This window comes from Lynx rufus, unplaced genomic scaffold (assembly GCF_022079265.1).
Source record: "Lynx rufus isolate CCGP_SWC_20201006 ecotype Redwood Valley unplaced genomic scaffold, mLynRuf1.p SCAF_16, whole genome shotgun sequence".
Taxonomy (NCBI): Eukaryota; Metazoa; Chordata; class Mammalia; order Carnivora; family Felidae; genus Lynx; species Lynx rufus.
The window spans coordinates 40,690,734-40,709,288 of NW_025814830.1; the positions used below are offsets into that span (position 1 = coordinate 40,690,734).

At 39.3% G+C, this 18,555-nt stretch overlaps 1 protein-coding gene across 1 annotated transcript in view; it reads left to right on the forward strand.

Annotated features, from left to right (window-relative positions):
* SNTB2 (syntrophin beta 2) overlaps positions 1-18,090 on the forward strand; it is a 107,373-nt gene extending 89,283 nt beyond the window's left edge. Inside the window, exons 5-7 of the mRNA XM_047078661.1 lie at positions 4,186-4,382; positions 10,875-11,059; positions 13,589-18,090. Coding sequence (XP_046934617.1) covers positions 4,186-4,382; positions 10,875-11,059; positions 13,589-13,681 — 475 coding nt within the window. The 3' untranslated portion in view covers positions 13,682-18,090. The remainder of the gene's footprint in view (positions 1-4,185; positions 4,383-10,874; positions 11,060-13,588) is intronic.
* Positions 18,091-18,555: the final 465 nt, after the last annotated feature.

Below are 18,555 nucleotides of genomic sequence, written 5' to 3' on the forward strand. Positions count from 1 at the left end.
TGCCCTTTATCAGGTTGAATAAATTCTCTTCCATGTTTTTGGGGTATTTTCTTCATGAAAGGGTTTGGGGTTTGTCAAATGCTTTTTCCATGTCTAATAACAATGGTCATGTGGGTTTGTCCTTTATCTGTTTATATGGTATATTACCATATTGATTTTCAGGTGTTAAACCAACCTTGCACTTACAGGATAGATCTTATTTGGTTATGCTAGATTGAATTTGCTAGTATTTTAATGAGGATATTTGCGTGGTATTGGAGTACTACTGGCTTCATAGAATGAGTTGGGAAGTGTTCCTTTGTCTTTTTTTTTTTTGAAGAGTTCATAAAGATTGGCATTAATTCTTTTTTTTTTTTTTTTTTAATATTTGGTAGAATTCACCAGCAATGCCATCTGGGCTTGAGATTTTTTCTTCATGGGAAGTTTTTCACTGTTAGTTGAAGGGATTTTTAAAATATATTTTGTTAACACTCAGTACTTTCTTAGACAATATTCTGCTCTTTCCCTTGTATCTAAAAATAGTTTTTAGTTCATGAATGTTACATGTCTTTGTCCTTGAAACTCTGTTCTTAAGAAATCTCATGGGGGGCGCCTGGGTGGCTCAATCAGTTGAGTGTCCGACTTCAGCTCAGGTCATGATCTCACTGTTCATGGGTTCAAGCCCCACATCAGGCTCTACTGACAGCTCAGAGCCTGGAGCCTGCTTTGGATTCTTTGTCTCCCTCTCTCTCTGCCCCTCCCCACTTGCAGTCTGTGTCTCTTTCAAAAATAAACATTAAAAAAAAAAAAAAGTATGGGACAGAGTATATACAATGTATGATAGAAACTCTAGGGTTTTTTGCTAATTGTTTCTCAGTATTTTCTCTTCTGTACTTTGTTTCATTGCTGCCTCATACTTGATTTGAACCTTCTCCCCAAAACATTAGTTAAGGCTCTCATTTTGTTACATCTAAAAGTATTTCAAGAACATCACTACCTAGCCCCCCACAAATGAGTTTGAACTCACTTTTTAAAGCAAAAAGATGGGGGCAGCTAGGTGGCTCAGTTGGTTAAGCATCCAGCTTAACCGGGTCATGATCACATGGTTGGTGAGTTCAAGCCCCACATTACTATCAGCACAGAGCTTACTTTGGATCCTCTGTCTCCCTTTCTCTCTCCCCTCTCCACCCCCCCCCCCCGCCCCCACTGCTCACGCTCACACTCTCTCTCAAAAAGAAATAAACATTTAAAAACAAACAAAAAGGTGTGTCTGGGTGGACTCAGTCAGTTAAGCGTCCAACTTTGGCTCGGGTCACGATCTCATGGTTCATAAGTTCGAGCCCCACGTCCGGCTCTGTGCTGACAGCTCAGAGCCTGGAGCCTGCTTTGGATTCTATGTCTCCCTCTCTGTCTCTGTCCCTCCCCTGCTGTGCTGTCTCTCTCTCTCTTTCAAAAGTAAATAAACATTTTAAAAAATAATAAAAATAAAAAGCAAAAAATTAAGTAAAAAGATGGCACATCATTTTTTGTTTTTTTAATATAATGGAACAGTATCACATTTCAAGTGAATGGAAGTGAAGAGTTACAGTCGAGTAGCTTCAAAATTTAGGAAATCAGTTTTCACTGGCTATTTACTTTAGGAACAGAAATTAATTATGTCTCATTCTTATCATAATGTGTACAGCCTAAAAAATATACGCTCTCTGAACAGACTGAAGTTCAAAGTCCCCAGGCACAACATTTATCAGAAATAATGGTCCCTGCTCCAGTCAACCAGGAGTTAGATGAAGAAATGTTCACGTAAGCATTTCATTGAAACCCTTGAGATGCACAGTAGTTGATACGACTTACTGGCTTCAACTCACCATTCTACTTTGTTTCTGAGTTGTACCCCTTTAGATACCTAATGTAAGTAGAGTCAGGCAGTATTTGTCTTTTTGTGACTAGCTTATTTCACTTAGTATAATATCTAAAAGGTTCTTGTGTGTTATAGTATATGACAGGATTTCCTTCTTCTTAAGGCTGAATAATAATCTATTGTATGTAAATGCCACATTTTTCTTCAGTCATTCATCTGTCAGTAGACATTTAAGTTGCTTCCACCTCTTGGCTATTGTGGATAATGTTGCAGTGAACATAGATGTAAAATATCTCAGGAATCTGATTTCACTTCTTTTGGATATATACTAAGAAGTGAGTCTTTTGCCCATTTTTCACCTGGGTTTTTTTGTTTTCTTATTGTTGAATTTTAAGAGTTCATTGTTTATTGTGGATATTAGTCCTTTATCAGGTATTTGTTTTCCATATATTTTTTCCTACTCTGGCTTGTCTTTTCATTCTTTTAGCAGTGTCTTTCAAAGAGCAGCAGTTTTTAATTTATGAAGTCAAACTTAACACCTTTTTTCTTTTGTGGATCATGTTTTTGGTGTTGTATCTTTTAAAGTTTTTTTTTTTTTTAATGTTTATTCATTTTGAGAGAGAGAGAGGCAGAGAGAGAGGGAGACACAGAATCCGAAGCAGGCTCCAGGGTCCAAGCTGTCAGCACAGAGCCCAACGCAGGGCTCGAAATCATGAATCGTGAGATCATGACCTGAGCCGAAGTCGGACGCTCAACCAACTGAGCCACCCAGGCGCCCCTGGTGTTGTATCTTTTTAGATCACCTAGATTTTCTCTTTTAATGTCTTCTGGAAATTTTATACTTTTACATTTCACATTTAGATCTAACATCCATTTTTAATTATTATTTGTGAAAAGTGTAGGGTCTTCCAAACAGAAAGCACCAAGCCTACATGGGTTCATTGATAAATTCTACCAAACATTTAAGAAAGAAATTCCGGGGCACATGGGTGGCTCAGTCGGTTGAGTGTCCTGACTTCAGCTCAGGTCATGATCTTGCAGTTTGTGAGTTCGAGCCCCACATCGGGCTCACTGCTGTCAGCCTGTCAGTGCAGAGCCTGCTTCAGATCCTCTGTCCCCCCCACCTGCCCCTCTCCCACTTATGCGCCTTCCCAAAATAAATAAATATAAAAAAAAAAATTCCCTACAATCCCTTTCCGAGTATAGAAGCAGAGGGAATACTTCCTAACTCATTCTGTGAGGCTCACATTACCCTAATATCAACACCAGACAAAGACATTATCTCTCATGAACATAAATGCAAAAGTCCTCAACAAAATATTAGCAAAATGAATTAAAAAAAGTATAAAAAAAATTATACACCATGACCAAATGGGATTTATCCCACATATGCAAGACTGATTCATTATTCGAAAATCAATTAAAGTAATCCATCATATCAACAAGGTAAATAAGAAAAATCATATGACTCTATCAAGAGATGCAGAAAAGGCATTTGACAAAATCCAACACCCACTCATAGTAAAAAAAGTAAACTAGGAATAGAGAAGAACATTCTCAACTTGATAAAGACTATCTACAAAAAATCTATTGCTAACATCATACTTAATGGGAAGAAACAGGAAGTTTTCCCACTAAGGTCAGGAACATGGCAAGGATGTCCTGTCCCCTCTTGCCACTCCTTTTCAACATCATACCAGCAATGCTTAGTTGCTAATGCAACTAAGAAAAGAAGGTAAAAGGTATACAGATAAGTGATTGCCAGGAGGAGAGGTGGATGAATAGGCATAGCACAGAGGATTTTTAGAGCATTGAAAATACTCTGCATATTATAATGATGGATATATGTCATTACACATTTGTCCAAACCTATAGAATGTACAACACCAAGAGTCACCCCTAAAGTAAACTGTGGACTTTGGATGATTATGATGTGTTAGTGTAGGTTCATTCTTGGTTTAAAAAAAAAAAATTACCGTCAAGTGAGTGATGGTAATAGGGGAGGCTGTGCATGTGTGGGGGCTTAACACTTCCTAACCAAAACTGAATCTTTTTTTTTTTTTTTTTTTTTGGTATGTATAGGCTTTTGAGAGCATAAAAAAGCCAGTGGAAAATTGGGCATTAGCCCATCCAGCCCAGTGTTCTGCCTGTGACAATAGGGGTCATTTTATGGGAAAACAGAATAGTATATACTTCAAAGACTATATAATACTGTTTTGAAATGTACTTTTCCAATAACTGCTGAGGGCTTTTATAATTTTTTGCTTATTTTTCAGTATAAATTGCTGACATGTTCCTGTAACGATACATTAATTACTTTTTGATCTTTGCCCTTTTTGTGATCCTAGGTTGGTTCATTCTGGCTCTGGATGTCGATCACCCTCACTTGGATCTGACCTTACATTTGCTACTCGGACGGGCTCTCGGCAGGGCATTGAGATGCATCTCTTCAGAGTGGAGACACATCGGGATCTGTCAACCTGGACCAGGATACTTGTTCAGGGTTGTCATGCTGCTGCTGAACTAATTAAGGAAGTCTCTCTAGGTATAGATCCTGATGTATCACTTCTAGCAGTAGTTAAATGGAACTGTTATACTTTATTTTAAAGTAAAAACTATTAACATATGTGCCAGACTTAAAAATATTCCAAAATATGGCAGCTTAAAATTATCATGATAGAAAGAAACCTGGTTTTTCTGTTTCAGTAGTAGCCTTGTACGTGGCTCATTCATAACACCCTATGTACAACATGGCAGTTTTGCTGTTCCTCATATTAATCTGTATGTGATAGTATAAACATTCATTAATGAAGTACTAGATGCACTAACCCTCTATTTCAGAAGATTTGGTGTCTAAGATATGGATAGACATCCTTAAAATATAAGCATCTGGCAAGGCTTATGGCTGTAGAAAAATGAGGAATTTTGAGTAGGAATTTGTCTTCAAAAGTTTGAAAGTGTGTGCTCAGTACTTACTGAAATAAGCGTCTAAAGGAAAGAAGCCTGGTGGTGTCTTTTCATTGTTGAAACGCCCTCTTGTGGCTAGTCTATATGGTTTCTTTTTTTTAATGTTTTTGACAGAAAGAGAGAGAGAGAGAGAGAGAGAGAGAGAGAAAACGAGGGAGGGGCAGAGAGAGAGGGAGACAGAGGATCCAAAGCAGGTTCTGCACTGATTAGCAGAGACCCTGATGTGGGGCTCAAACTTAACAAACTGTGAGATCACGACCTAAGCCAAAGTTGGATGCTTGACTGACTGAGCCACCTAGGCACCCTTATGGTTTCATTTGTATATATTTGTGTGTATGTACACATATACATCTGTATAGATATTTCCAGATTACTTTCCATTTTAACAAGAACAAAGAATAGTCAAAATGTTTGAGTTTCTAATAGGGTTTGAATTACTTTGATTATCTTGACTGCAAAGTCAGTTTATTTGATTTTGCCCCTCTTCTCTATGCATTTTATTTTATAAACATAGCTTTATAGGATTTTTTAGAAAGAGAAAATGTGTGAAGAGCAGAATGTCTTGTGATACTTATCTTTCTTTCCATTGCTTTTGGAAAGTGAGGGATCTCCATGGCTTTAGAATTTGCATAGGCAGCATTTCTGTGGGTCATCTTCTAAAACTGGCACAGCAACAGTTTTTTAAGTGTTGTCAAAATGACCTAATTCTTCAACTCTTTAGGACCTGCTCGGTACTTTCCTCACAACCACAATGATGATTCAAGTAATGACTAGTAAGACCCCACATTGGATTTTGACCAAGGCTACCATATCCACATTGTCTTTCTCACTTGTCTGTCTCCTGCCCATTTTCTCTTTGGAGATGTTAGTCACCACATTAAGGGCTGCAGGACTCTGGTTTTTGTCTTGGCCACAGAATGTGCTTTCTGGGTTGTGTCCTCAGTGTGAAGGTCTACAATGCCCCGTGTTCCTTTGGGGAGCCCAAGAACACTCTTTAGGCCCTTGACTGGCATCTGGGATCACCATATCCTCTTCAAGGATCCAGAGAGATATGTTTCCCAAAACAAAGAATGCAACTTGGATTTTTAACATTTTTTTTAGTTTCATGTTGTTTTGTGTCTGACAGCTAAACTTGTGGCAGGAAATAAAAATCTGTCCAGTCCCTGGCTCACAGTTGTTTAAATGCAGATGGCTTGGGGAGAGAGAATAAGGACTGGTTGGGTCCTTATACTTTAAAACAGACAAAAGAAACATTTTTTGGTAATCTTGAACTTTTTTATTCTCATTCACAGCTGTATTTTAATCTTACCTTGGTAATACTTTCATTTCCACAATTCAGGTCAACAAACGTACTTGTTCATTACTGTATTTAGAGCTCTGTCAGATATATTAAACTGGCTGAAGGTGAACTGCTTTGATGAGAGCCCGAATTCCTTTCAGATGTGTTTTTGTATGCGCGTGCATGCACACACCTGATCTGTTATGTCTTAATATGTGTATGCTTACTGTGCATATCCACCTTCACGTATACACACACATACATACGTAAGCCAGCATGTCCTTCAGATGCACGTTACCCCTTTATGTTAAATTGTTGGGAGATTCAGAAAGGTTTATTTAAAATTATAATTATGGCACATTGTACTACATATTCAGATATCTGTGGCCTAAAGAAAGGAAGTTGACACGAAGAAATCATTTAAGTTCTGTTTCTTTGTCTCATGTGTTTCATTATGTTTTATTTATTTATTTATTATATAGTTTACTCATTTAGGAAAATGTTAGGGACTACCTATGAGATTTTACTAGTGAATGCAATACATGAACTTCATAATGTTCATTTAGCTTTAAACCTTTATTAGATTACAGTAGAATTGACCAGTAATCCTTCTGATACACAAAGACTTTCTCCTTCTAGCAAATGTGAACTTCAGGATCACTAGGCAGAGCACACAGTTATTTCCCTCGGGTGCATTAAGCTTTATCATTTTCCATCCTGTGAATTCCACAGGAATTCAAAATATGAAAATACATATATGTGTATAATTGAGCTCTAAGAAGTATGCTTTTAAAGGCTAATTTCATCATACCAATTACCTAAGCTTATTAAAATTTTTAAATCAAACAAGAACTACTACTAAGAAGTAGTAGACATGGGAAGAGTTGCATTAGTAAATATGTAGAAAATCTGCAAGAGGAGAAGAAAAATGAGCATAAAAAAATGTTTTATTTATTTTTAAATAGATAGAGAGCAGATAGAACAGACAGAGGGGGACAGAGGATCCAAAGCAGGCTCCATGCTGACAGCAGAGAGCCTGACGCGGGGCTCAAACTCACAAACCATGAGATCATGACCTGACCCGAAGTCGAACGCTCAACCGACTGAGCCACCCAGGCGCCCCAGAAAAATGAGCATTTTAAAGTATTTATATTGTTAGGACATATGACCAAAGAGTTTGCTTTATCCATGTTCTCAGTTTTATAAAATCGTCTTGAATCCCTTTTTATTCATCTACTGGGTAAATACTGATTGAGTATATACTCTGCTTTTACTGGCTATACTAAAATGGATACTGTAGGCATAGCCCCTGCCTGTGAATAATGAGAAGCAGAAAGAATAATGAGTACATATCAGAGTTGTTAGAAGTCATGAGTGGAATGCATGTTTCCTGTAACCCTAACACACACCCTTCTAAGGCAAGTTTTATCACCTCCATTTTTAAGATGAAGGAACTGGAGGGGTGCCTGGGTGGCTCAGTTGGTTAAGCGGTTAAGCCTTTGACTCTTGATTTCAGCTCAGGTCATGATCTCACAGTTCGTGGGTTCAAGCCCCACATTAGGCTCTGTGCCGACCGTGTGGAGCCTGCTTGGGATTCTCTCTCTGCCTCCCTGTCTCTCTTTTTGACCCTTCCCTACTTGTGCACATGCTCTCTCTCAAAATAAACTTAAAAAAGATGAACAACTGGGGTTAATGTAGGTAGGGCTTGAATTGGGTCTCTTCTGACTCCAAAACCAGTGCCTTAAGCCCCTGAATTTCCCCCTCTCAATGACTCATTCTTATGCCCAGATTAAACTCCTGGGGGACATATACAGTATCAGTTTCTCTTAATTCACTAAATCAACAAATATTTACTGTTTTATTAATTACAAAGTGCTATGTTTTGTAATGAGAGAAATAAAAATAAGTAAGACCTACTTCATGCCTTTGACCAAATAGCTATAAGAAAGGAACAAGGGGCACCTGGTTGGCTCAGTCCATGAAGCATGCAACTCTTGATCTTGGGATTGTGAATTCGAGCCCCACACTGGGTGTAGAGATTACTTAAAAAGAAAATCTTTTAAAAAGAGAGAGAGAGGGGCGCCTGGGTGGCGCAGTCGGTTAAGGGTCCGACTTCAGCCAGGTCACGATCTCGCGGTCCGTGAGTTCGAGCCCCGCGTCAGGCTCTGGGCTGATGGCTCGGAGCCTGGAGCCTGTTTCCGATTCTGTGTCTCCCTCTCTCTCTGCCCCTCGCCCGTTCATGCTCTGTCTCTCTCTGTCCCAAAAAAATTAATAAACGTTGAAAAAAAAATTAAAAAAATAAATAAATAAATAAAAAATAAAAAAATAAAAAGAGAGAGAGAAAGAGGAAGGTAAGGAGTCAAGTGATGGCATTTCTTCCAATAATGAGAGAAACCTGAAGTTTTAAAAAGGTTAATGGGAGAGATCTAGTTTAAAGGGAAATGTTGAAAATGCAGAGGAAGGGGGCGCCTGGGTGGCGCAGTCGGTTAAGCGTCCGACTTCAGCCAGGTCACGATCTCGCGGTCCGGGAGTTCGAGCCCCGCGTCAGGCTCTGGGCTGATGGCTCAGAGCCTGGAGCCTGTTTCCGATTCTGTGTCTCCCTCTCTCTCTGCCCCTCCCCCATTCATGCTCTGTCTCTCTCTGTCCCCAAAATAAATAAACGTTGAAAAAAAAAATTAAAAAAAAAAAAAAGAAAATGCAGAGGAAGAAGGAATAATCAACCTTGGACAGTTTCTGAGACGGTGGGAATGGATGGGATCCAAAGCACAGTTGGAGGGATTGGCCTTGTCCCTGGAAGAGGGACAAACGGACAGAGAGAGGAGAGGATGGGTGGGTGTGTACATCCACATCCTAGCTGTTGAGGAAGATACTGTCTTATACACCTGACATCCCTGGCTTTTACTCCATACCTAACTCCAAGTGCAATAATAGGCTACTTTTATGTCTCACTTCTTAAAGTTATATCATACTTGTATAATAATGGGAAAAAAACAGTAATTTTTATTTTTTTTCCTAAGGAGCCATGAGTTAACCTCATCACCACAACCATCGCTTTAAAGAATGTTACAATATAATATTCACCGAGAAGCTAGAAGAAACATTAGAATTTTAGTTTGAGGATTTTCTGTGAAGTCTAGGACTGAGAATAATGGAGTATTACTGGTCCTCTCGTCCCAATCCCAATGTCTTATATTTACTTATTTAAATAAGGTTAGCCTAATCATCAGGAATTGTGCCCAAAAAACAGTATTAATGCTCTGTGCACAGTGGAATAGCCTGGAGAGTTGTGCTTTTTTTTTAAGTTTATTTATTTATTTTGAGAGAGAGAACATGTGCAAGTGGGAAAGGGGCAGAGAGAGGGGGTGAGACAGAATCTCAAGCAGGTTCCATGCTGTCAGCGCAGAGCCCAAAGCAGGGCCTGATCTCAAGAACCCAAGAGATCATGACCCGAGCCAAAATCAAGAATCAGATGCTTAACCCATTGAGCCTCCCAGGTGCCCCCAGGAGAGTTTTTTTTTAACAATACTGATGCCCAAGTTCTACCTCCAGAGATTATTTTTCTTAGTTGATTTATTTTTTTGAGAGAGAGAGCAGGGGAGGGGCAGAGAGAGAGGGACACAGAGAATCCCAAGCAAGCTCTGTACTGTCAGTGCAGAGTCTGACTCGGGACTTGAACTGACAAACTGCTATGTGAATTCCCAGGTCTCAGAGGGCCTCACGCTTGTAGCACCAACAACACTGCACTAACAACAAAACTGTGCTCAGGTGTTAATGGAACAGAAACTTTACCAGTGTTGAGAGAAGACATTTATTTGCCAATCTTGATGACCAAAAATTTTTTTGTCCTGTCAATTCAGATCAACCCTTTGAATTTTATGTTTGATAGGTCCGACTGTATGACTTTTGCCAACTATAGCCTTTGCCTTTGATAATACACACTATCTTTGTCCTCTTCCTAGATACCAACCAAACCATGTTACTGCCCCTGAAAGGCATTTCTGCCTTTGCTCCTTTGGTGGTTCCTTCTTGCTCACTTGAAACCTTCCCATACTTCACTGCCTATGCAGTTTGACCTATTCTTTTTTTTTTTTATTTTTTTTTTTTAACGTTTATTTATTCTTGAGACAGAGAGAGACAGAGCATGAACGGGGGAGGGGCAGAGAGAGAGGGAGACACAAAATCGGAAGCAGGCTCCAGGCTCTGAGCCATCCGCCCAGAGCCTGACGCGGGGCTTGAACTCACAGACCGCGAGATCGTGACCCGGGCTGAAGTCGGACGCTCAACCGACTGAGCCACCCAGGCGCCCCAAGTTTGACCTATTCTTTAGGGCCTATCTGAAGTGCCATCTCCTCCAGGAAACATTTCCTTGACTTTGGCCTTATTCATTCTATTGTTAGTCGTGTTCTATCTATTCTACCTCATGTGGTTAGGGATTTCATGTTTATGCCTTTCATTTATGAAGTCCTGGAGAGCAGGGACCATGCCTGTTACTTCTCCGGTAACTCACACAGCCTACTTCCAGCACAGGTGTTTAATTGATACTCTCACTGAATTAAACTGAATCAAATCAGATGTCGTGGAGAGTTATGGCCATCTCTTTCTCATCTCCATCAAGATGTGGATGCAAGCAACCAGAAAAAGATTTACTTGACGGAGTTCCAAGTAGGTTAGGTATTGCACATTCTCAAAAGAAGATTCTTTTTCCTTTTTTTTGCAGTCAGAAGAATTCTTTTCCACTTGATAACTGAAGCAGTAACATTATTAATGATGGCTTTTGCTTGTCTCCAACAGGCTGCACATTAAATGGCCAAGAAGTAAGACTCACTGTCCACTATGAAAATGGGTTCACTGTCTCCAAGGAAAATGGAGGTTCCAGCAGCATACTGTACCGCTACCCCTTTGAAAGGCTGAAAATGTCTGCTGATGATGGCATCAGAAATCTGTATTTGGATTTTGGTGGTCCTGAGGGAGAACTGGTAAGAGTGTCACAGAAAACCATGTCTACTCTAATAAATATTCTTTTGTTTTCTCATTGCTTCTTACCTTTTGTATAGAAAATTATGGACTGATAGTCCATTTGCAATCAGAAAATTGTTCTTCAAGATGTATTGGGTTTGGGCTTGGGGGGTTGTGTGTGTGTGTTTTCTGTTCCCCACATTAGGAAATTATTCCCTTTTTAAAAAAATTTTTTTTAACATTTATTTATTTTTGAGAGAGAGAGAGAGGCAGTGTGAGCAGAGGAGGGGCAGAGAGAGAGGGAGACACAGAATCCAAAACAGGTTCCAGGCTCTGAGCTGTCAGCACAGGGCCCGATGCGGGGCTCGAACCCACGAACCATGAGACGATGACCTGAGACGAAGTTGGATGCTTAACCGACTGAGCCACCCAGGTGCCCAAAAATCATTCCCTTTTTAAAAAGTTTTGTTTGGGGGCAGCTGGGTGGCTCAGTTACTTTAGCATCAGACTCTTGATTTCGGTTCAGGTCATGATGTCACGGTTTGTGGGTTTGAGCCCTGTGCTGGGCTCACTGTTGCCAGCATGGAGCCTGCTTGAGATTGTCTCTCTCCCTCTCTCTCTGCCCCTCGCTCATATTCTCTCTCTCTCTCTCTCAAAATAATAAACTTAAAAGAAAAAAGTTTTGTTTGAATGGTATAAAAAAATACAGCCCTTTTAAGATACAGGCTTTTATCGAATATGAGATATAAAGTGCAAAAGCTGGTAAACTATAATAAATAAATTCTATCCATTGCTATTATTAGCAGTTGGTTGAGATAAGAGTTAAAAGTAAGAGAGTGACTTGGTCGCTACAGAAATTGTGATGATCAGAAAAAAAGATACATGGGTATCTCCATACAGTTATGCTCTTTTTTTGATATCCTTGTCTTTAAAAAAAAAAAAAATGTCAACAGGAATTCATGATTTCCCTTAGTGAACTACAGAGTGTGTTGAGTATACTTCAGAAATCATAAGATAAAGGAGTAAAATAATACCTTGTCTCTCTTACCAGTTTTCAGCCAGTAGTTCAGATTTTATACATGAACTATTATGTCTCTTGACACAATCACCATAGGTGGAAATTTGCAAAACAGAATCTTGAAATTTTATAACTGAAAGAGATCTTAGAGATAATGTAGTTCAACCTCCAAATAAGAAATTATGTCTAAAAATCTTATTTTCAAAGATAAACCTTTAGGAGACTATGATTGGGGCGTGGACCAGGGCTTTTCAAAAGCCTGAAGCATTAGAGAGAGTTAAATGCTTCTATTAAATTAACCTATTAAATTATTATTAGCAGTTGTCATTAAGCAAGCCAGGTGTTAGAGCAATCCTGGCTATATAGTTTGAATTTTTTTTTTTAATGTTTATTTATTTTTGAGACAGAGAGGGACAGAGCATGAGCAGGGAAGGGGCAGAGAGAGAGGGAGACACAGAATGTGAAGCAGGCTCCAGGCTCCGAGCTGTCATCACAGAGCCCGACGCGGGGCTCGAACTCACGAACTGTGAGATCATGACCCGAGCCGAAGTCGGACACACTCAACCGACTGAGCCACCCAGGCGCCCCTGGCTATATAGTTTTAATTCCTGCTTTATACTTAATATATACAAAGTTTAATGATGAAATTAGTGCTCTGTAATTTATATTTTGAATCAGGTTTTACTTTTCTTTAAAAGGCGTAGTTAACAAGGTCCAATTCCTAGTCTATGTATCAGTGCCAATGATTGACGAATCACTCGTTTCACTCAGCCTGACGCCAGGTCTCCTTGTTCATCTGGTGTCAGCCATCCAGATTAGACACTTGTGCTAATATAGCTAGCCCTTCTAACGAGCCTTGGGAGCTCTCATTCCCATTACAAACCTATGAGGGATGTCAAAAATCATACCCATCCATAGTCACATTTCACTTGAGTTCACCGTGATTTCCTCCTGGGAATATAACCATAATGAATGGTTTCCATATAGGATATTCCTCTTTCTTTTACATCTTCTACTTTTTAGTTCTCTCTACCAGGCATAGTGGGATCTGGTACACCACCAGTCGTATTCTGATTGTGATGTGGGAGCTCACACCAGCATTTAATTCCTCCACTGAATGATCTTACTTCAGAGTATACTTTCATTTGTGGCTTTAAGAAACTCCCAAGAATTTCTATAAATCTGGGACATTCTTAATCCAAATTCTTCTTAAAAAGTAGAACATCACGTCCAAATTTGCTTATTTTGTGTCTGTTTATTAAAGCTTTTGGGTAGGAGCGGCTAGGTGGCTCGGTCAGTTAAACATCCGACTCTTGGTTTCTGCTTGGGTTATGATCTCACAGTTTGTGGGATCGAGTCCTGTGTCAGGCTCTGCATTGACATTGCAGAGCCTGCTTGGGATTCTGTCTTTCCCTCTCTCTGCCCCTCCCCCAACACACACTGTCTCTGAAAATAAACCTCAATTTTTTTTTTTTTTTTGTAAATAAAGCTTCTGTGTATGGTAGTGCTAACTGATGCGCTTTCTCCACAGACCATGGACCTGCACTCTTGTCCGAAGCCGATTGTATTTGTGTTGCACACGTTCTTGTCAGCCAAAGTCACTCGTATGGGACTGCTTGTATGAGCAGCAAAAAATCAGAAAAGAGTCTTGAATGTCACAAGAAGTATTTCCACCTCAAAAAAAAAAAAAAAAAGCACAAAAAGAAAGCTCTCTCTCCTCCAGCACAGTGCCTTGACAAGGACCTGCAAATCACTGCTGAACAGTAACCATGTTTAAAGAAGAGCCTGCCTTTCACAAGCTACCTTGGCCAGAAATTCTAGTACTCTAATAAGCTCCAACATGAAGCTGTTGATTGACTGTATAGTTTCCTAATGTGGTTTCTAAGTAACTAGGTTTATTTCCCCTGTTAAGAAGGATGGCTCATTGTGGGGTTTCTTTTGGGACGTAATCAAATATCGAAGAGTTGTTTTCGTTTTCTTCCTACAGGATTTGTTTCAAGCTTAGCCTTGGTCTCTTGCTTTATTTGACCATCTCTTCCCAGGTGCTAGTTGGCAGCAGCCTGTGCTTCTTGGCCATTCCAGATAGGTCATACATTCTGTTGGAGCTGGCTGTCATTTATTCCTTCCACCCTAGGAAGTCCTGGAATTGCACACCCAAGTGTTCTTCCATGTGTCCTGGCTCTCCTGCATCCCACCCTGGCCATCACTTCCCATCACATCACAAGCTTTGCCACTCATAAGTGCTAACTTTAGGACTTAGAACTTGCAAATTTTTATTTGCCTTGCCTTCCACTTCTTTTCTAGTGGTAACCGAGTTGGAAGCCACTGATTTGAAAGAAGAGTTTTGCTTGTTTTAGATTTTTCTGATTTATCTTTGGTAGGAGCCAGGGAATAAGATTTATTTTAAAAGAAAGTCCTCATTTTAGCCTAAGCCATTTTTTATTGCTTACCAAATGTGCCTTTGGTTAGGGTTAGTGGAGCTTTATTAGTCACTATATGAATAACTGGATATCACTGCCATTCCAGGGAGATAATCCATCCTAGTTTTGAGGAATAGTCTTTAAGATGGATTTCCTGAGTAGTATCTTTTCTAGTGGGCAGATCTCATTGCGGAAGATAAATTCTGGAGAGCCTGCTTGTTTAAAGAGTAGACTATAAAGGCAGCTCTTCACAAACATCATGTTGAGTTGCTTTGGGTTTTGTGAGCCCATGCAGGGCCCTGGCCCTGGCCCTTTGTGGAAGCAGATTGGTACAGACAGGCAGCTGCTAATTCAAGACTCACTGTTGGTGTAGTAATGCGTTCGACAGCGGGCAGGGTGACGAGACCATGGAATAGCTACCTGGGTTTTGCTAAGCATTGCCAGACATCATCTTTAGGACATAGTAGCAGTAAGATTGCTGATTTTGTAGTATTAGAGAAACACATTCAGCTTGTTTTTCCTAATTATGAAGGAGGTATATATCTGAAAACATTCAAAATAATATAAGAGCTGTCTAAAATGTCAAGATTACCACAGTCCCCAGATCTGAAAGAGAAGGTAATATTGACTTGGATGTTCTCTGTGTTCTCCGAAGAAAAGTCTATGCCGAGCTCTCACTAGATTTATGAGGTATGCCGTAAGAGGGTGTGAGCTCTTTGGAGAGTGGAGGAAGGTAGCACTCCAAATAGGAAGGAAACAAACCCCACAATCATGTGGAAAACACGAGCTATTTGGTGTGAGTGCCGACTGACCTAGGTAGGACATTTGAAAGAGCAGACTCATGAACAGAGTTTGAGTTAGACATTGTAACCCCACTGTTTTCCCTGTGCCCATAAGTCGGTCCTCCTTCCCCTTGTGTACGGTGAGAATAACCACATGCACAGGCTGGGGAGAGAGAACTGTTCTCCCCCCAGCTACAGTTCCAACAATGAATGATGTGGTCCACTTAAAACTGGAAATTGACATCTATACTAGAGTATGTGTTTCAAGGGCTTTTTTTTTTTTTTACGTTTTAAAGGTTCATAAACCTGTATTTGGCTCCAGCTGAAGTAAATTTGCAAATAGGGAAGGAAAAAAAATATCTTGAAGGTCCAGCTATGATTTCTGGAAGCAGAATTTCAACACATAATACCCTCAGATAAGGGAGCTTAGACACTTTGCAGTGAGAGCATTATTAATCTGAAACGTTGCACATGCAGTCACAGATTTGCAGCGAAGCCATTTGGTGGAGGTTTTCTTTGTTAGTGTGAAAGGCTAAGCCACTGAGAATATTTTCAGGGGGAACTTCTGAGCCACCCTGCTCATCACTTACATGAAAAAGAACTCTAAAAAAGGTGTGATGAAAATGTGGGCAGGAGAAGGAAAAGCATGTGAGCCATTTTGGCTCATTTTGTTCCAGCTTAAATTGTCACCAAGGTCCATAAGGTTTTTAAATCTTTTGAGTCTTAATGTGAAATGAAAATGTGTGGGAGATTTCCTTTGACCACTAGCACCCCCGAGAGCAAGAGCCTTTAAGCTGCTTGTTTAACATCAGCAGCTTTCCACTCGTGGGTGACCAGATTGTTATTCAACTAAGTGTGTTTGTGGAACTTTCAAACCACAGATGAAGAGCTTTTTACGGATGGGACAGCCTTGATTAATATGTATTTTGTATTAAGATGCCAAAACATGGCAAATTATTTTCAAATGATAACTAAAAATGGGCATTTTTGATATTTCACATCTTTTATAGAACAGCTTTTCATTTCTTTTTCATTTCGAATTAGGAAAATTGTTGAGAATGTTGTGGGCTTGCCTGTGTAGAACGGAAAGGAACCTGCAGAGTAGTGTGTGTGCCTTGTTCCAGTGGATCGCTTCCTGTGCCCCTCGACCCCCCGCCTCCCCCCCGCCCCAGACCTGGGGCTTAGACGTCTTCTCCATATTCCACACAGAAGCCTAGAAGTAGCCACCTGGTGTGTGAAAATTCTTCCTTCTCATTCCTTAAAATTTCTCCCTTTCCTCTCCAAAAAAAAGAAAGAAAAGGAAAGAAAAAGAAAAGGCTCAGTCATTCTTATTCTGAAAAAGGTAAGTCCTTTCCTGAAGTTACCAAACAAACCTTACCTAGAAATTAGTATCTATTATTTTATATGAAGTAATACTTAAATGTATGTTTATACAGTATTTATTAGATAGTTCGAACTGCAAACTCACCTACCTAGTAGACAGGTTCAGATTACATATTGGGACCTGTACAGGCAATCAAAAATATTACCTTATTTGTCATTCACCTATTTTAAAGCCATGTTTGAGCACTTTTTAGGCTAGGTGAAGTCTGACAGTGCATGTTTTTATCAGCTATACCCTCACAAACTTTGTTATTGAACATTATTGGATGGCAGGAGAGATTGAATTATTTATTTCTTCTCTAATCTAACCTACCAATCTAATCTAACCAACAAATGATTAAAGTTGTCCCTGATTGTTTTCCTAATTTATCTTCCTAGGCAGGATGGTAACCAAGCTTTTTTCAGTTGATTAGATGCACTTAGCTAATAAACTAGAATTTATTCTTAAAAATAAAATTAAGCTGTGTGGAATCTGGACAAGATTATGTTTCTCCCAGAAGAAGTTTTCGCTGTAAATGGTTTTGATGGACAAAAGTGTGACCACTTTGAGAAAAGGTTATGATGAACTTTTTTTTTTAATTTTGTGAGAACCTCCAGGTCTTCTTGTTTATTAATTTATATGCACGTGGATATATTTGTATGTTTTCAGAAACATGGAAGAATCTCCATATTTTTTAATGCAAATTTTATTGTACGCTGCTATGCAAATTCTATTAAAAGCCCTACCTACTTAAAAGTTAAACATTTTTGAAGCTTTCAGGGAAGACCTGTAGACTTAAGCACTTTCTCTGCTGTTTTGTATCTTGGACACTTACGCTGAACTGTTCTTATTTTCACTGGTTATAAGCTATTGATTGTACATAATATTTAAACTGTCCAAATATCCAGCATACATTTCCTTGTCGCTGCCATCCACCATTGATGGCATGAATGAATGGCTGGTTAGAAAGCCAAAGGTCATCTTTTTTTAGTTGATCATGAAGAAGTGAAATGTCAGATCTCTTTGGTCTCAAAGCAAATTGCTCCGGTCAGATCAAACATCTACCCAAGGAAAAAAGACTTCTTTAAATTGGGGATTCTGCTTAAACTTTAAGTTGAATTTGACCATAATCCGATTCATTCTTTTTGTATGTAGATCTCGATCAGGTCTATAATATGCCAGGTGGTATTATATTTTATCTTAAGTTTGGAAATCTCTTTCAGTTAAATTTAAGATGTTATTGCGGTTTCCCCCCAACCCCCCTCCTGAAGATGAAAGCATAAGAATCTGCCATTTGCTGCTGTTCTCTCTCTCGAGATTGCTTGGTAATCTAGAATTAGTTTGACTTTCTGCATACTGTCTTTTAATACTGACAGCAGCAGTCCCCCCCTCCCTCTTTTTTAAAGCTGTCTCCTTCCCTGTGCTGGGTGTATAGACAATAAATGTGTGATGGCAGACAGTTACAAAATAATCATGTTGTATTTCAGGATTATGTGGTTTTGAGCAATTTAGCTACTCCTATGGTGTACTGATAACTGAAATTTACTTTATGCTGGTAATAGACTACTTAGTGGCAGATTTGAAACCATTTCTCTACAACACACACAACACATCTGGCAGATCAATGATACAAGTTCATTCTATCAAAGATAGAATTTCAAGTTAAAGTAAGGTAACCAAAACTAGGCTCATGGGGCACACCTGTACATCTGTTGTCTTTTTCTTTTTTTTTTTTTTTACACTAGCTAAACCACCAACTAGAAGAATGGTTGTTATGTATTAACTCAACAAAATATTTTAACGAGATTTCTTCTTTTGTTTCAAACTGATAAACTTGAACATAAACTTCTTGCCACCTCTTATTCTTCCCACTTCAGGTGACTGAACCAAAGTATATTTAAGTTTTAAAAGTGAATCTAAATTTGATGTAATT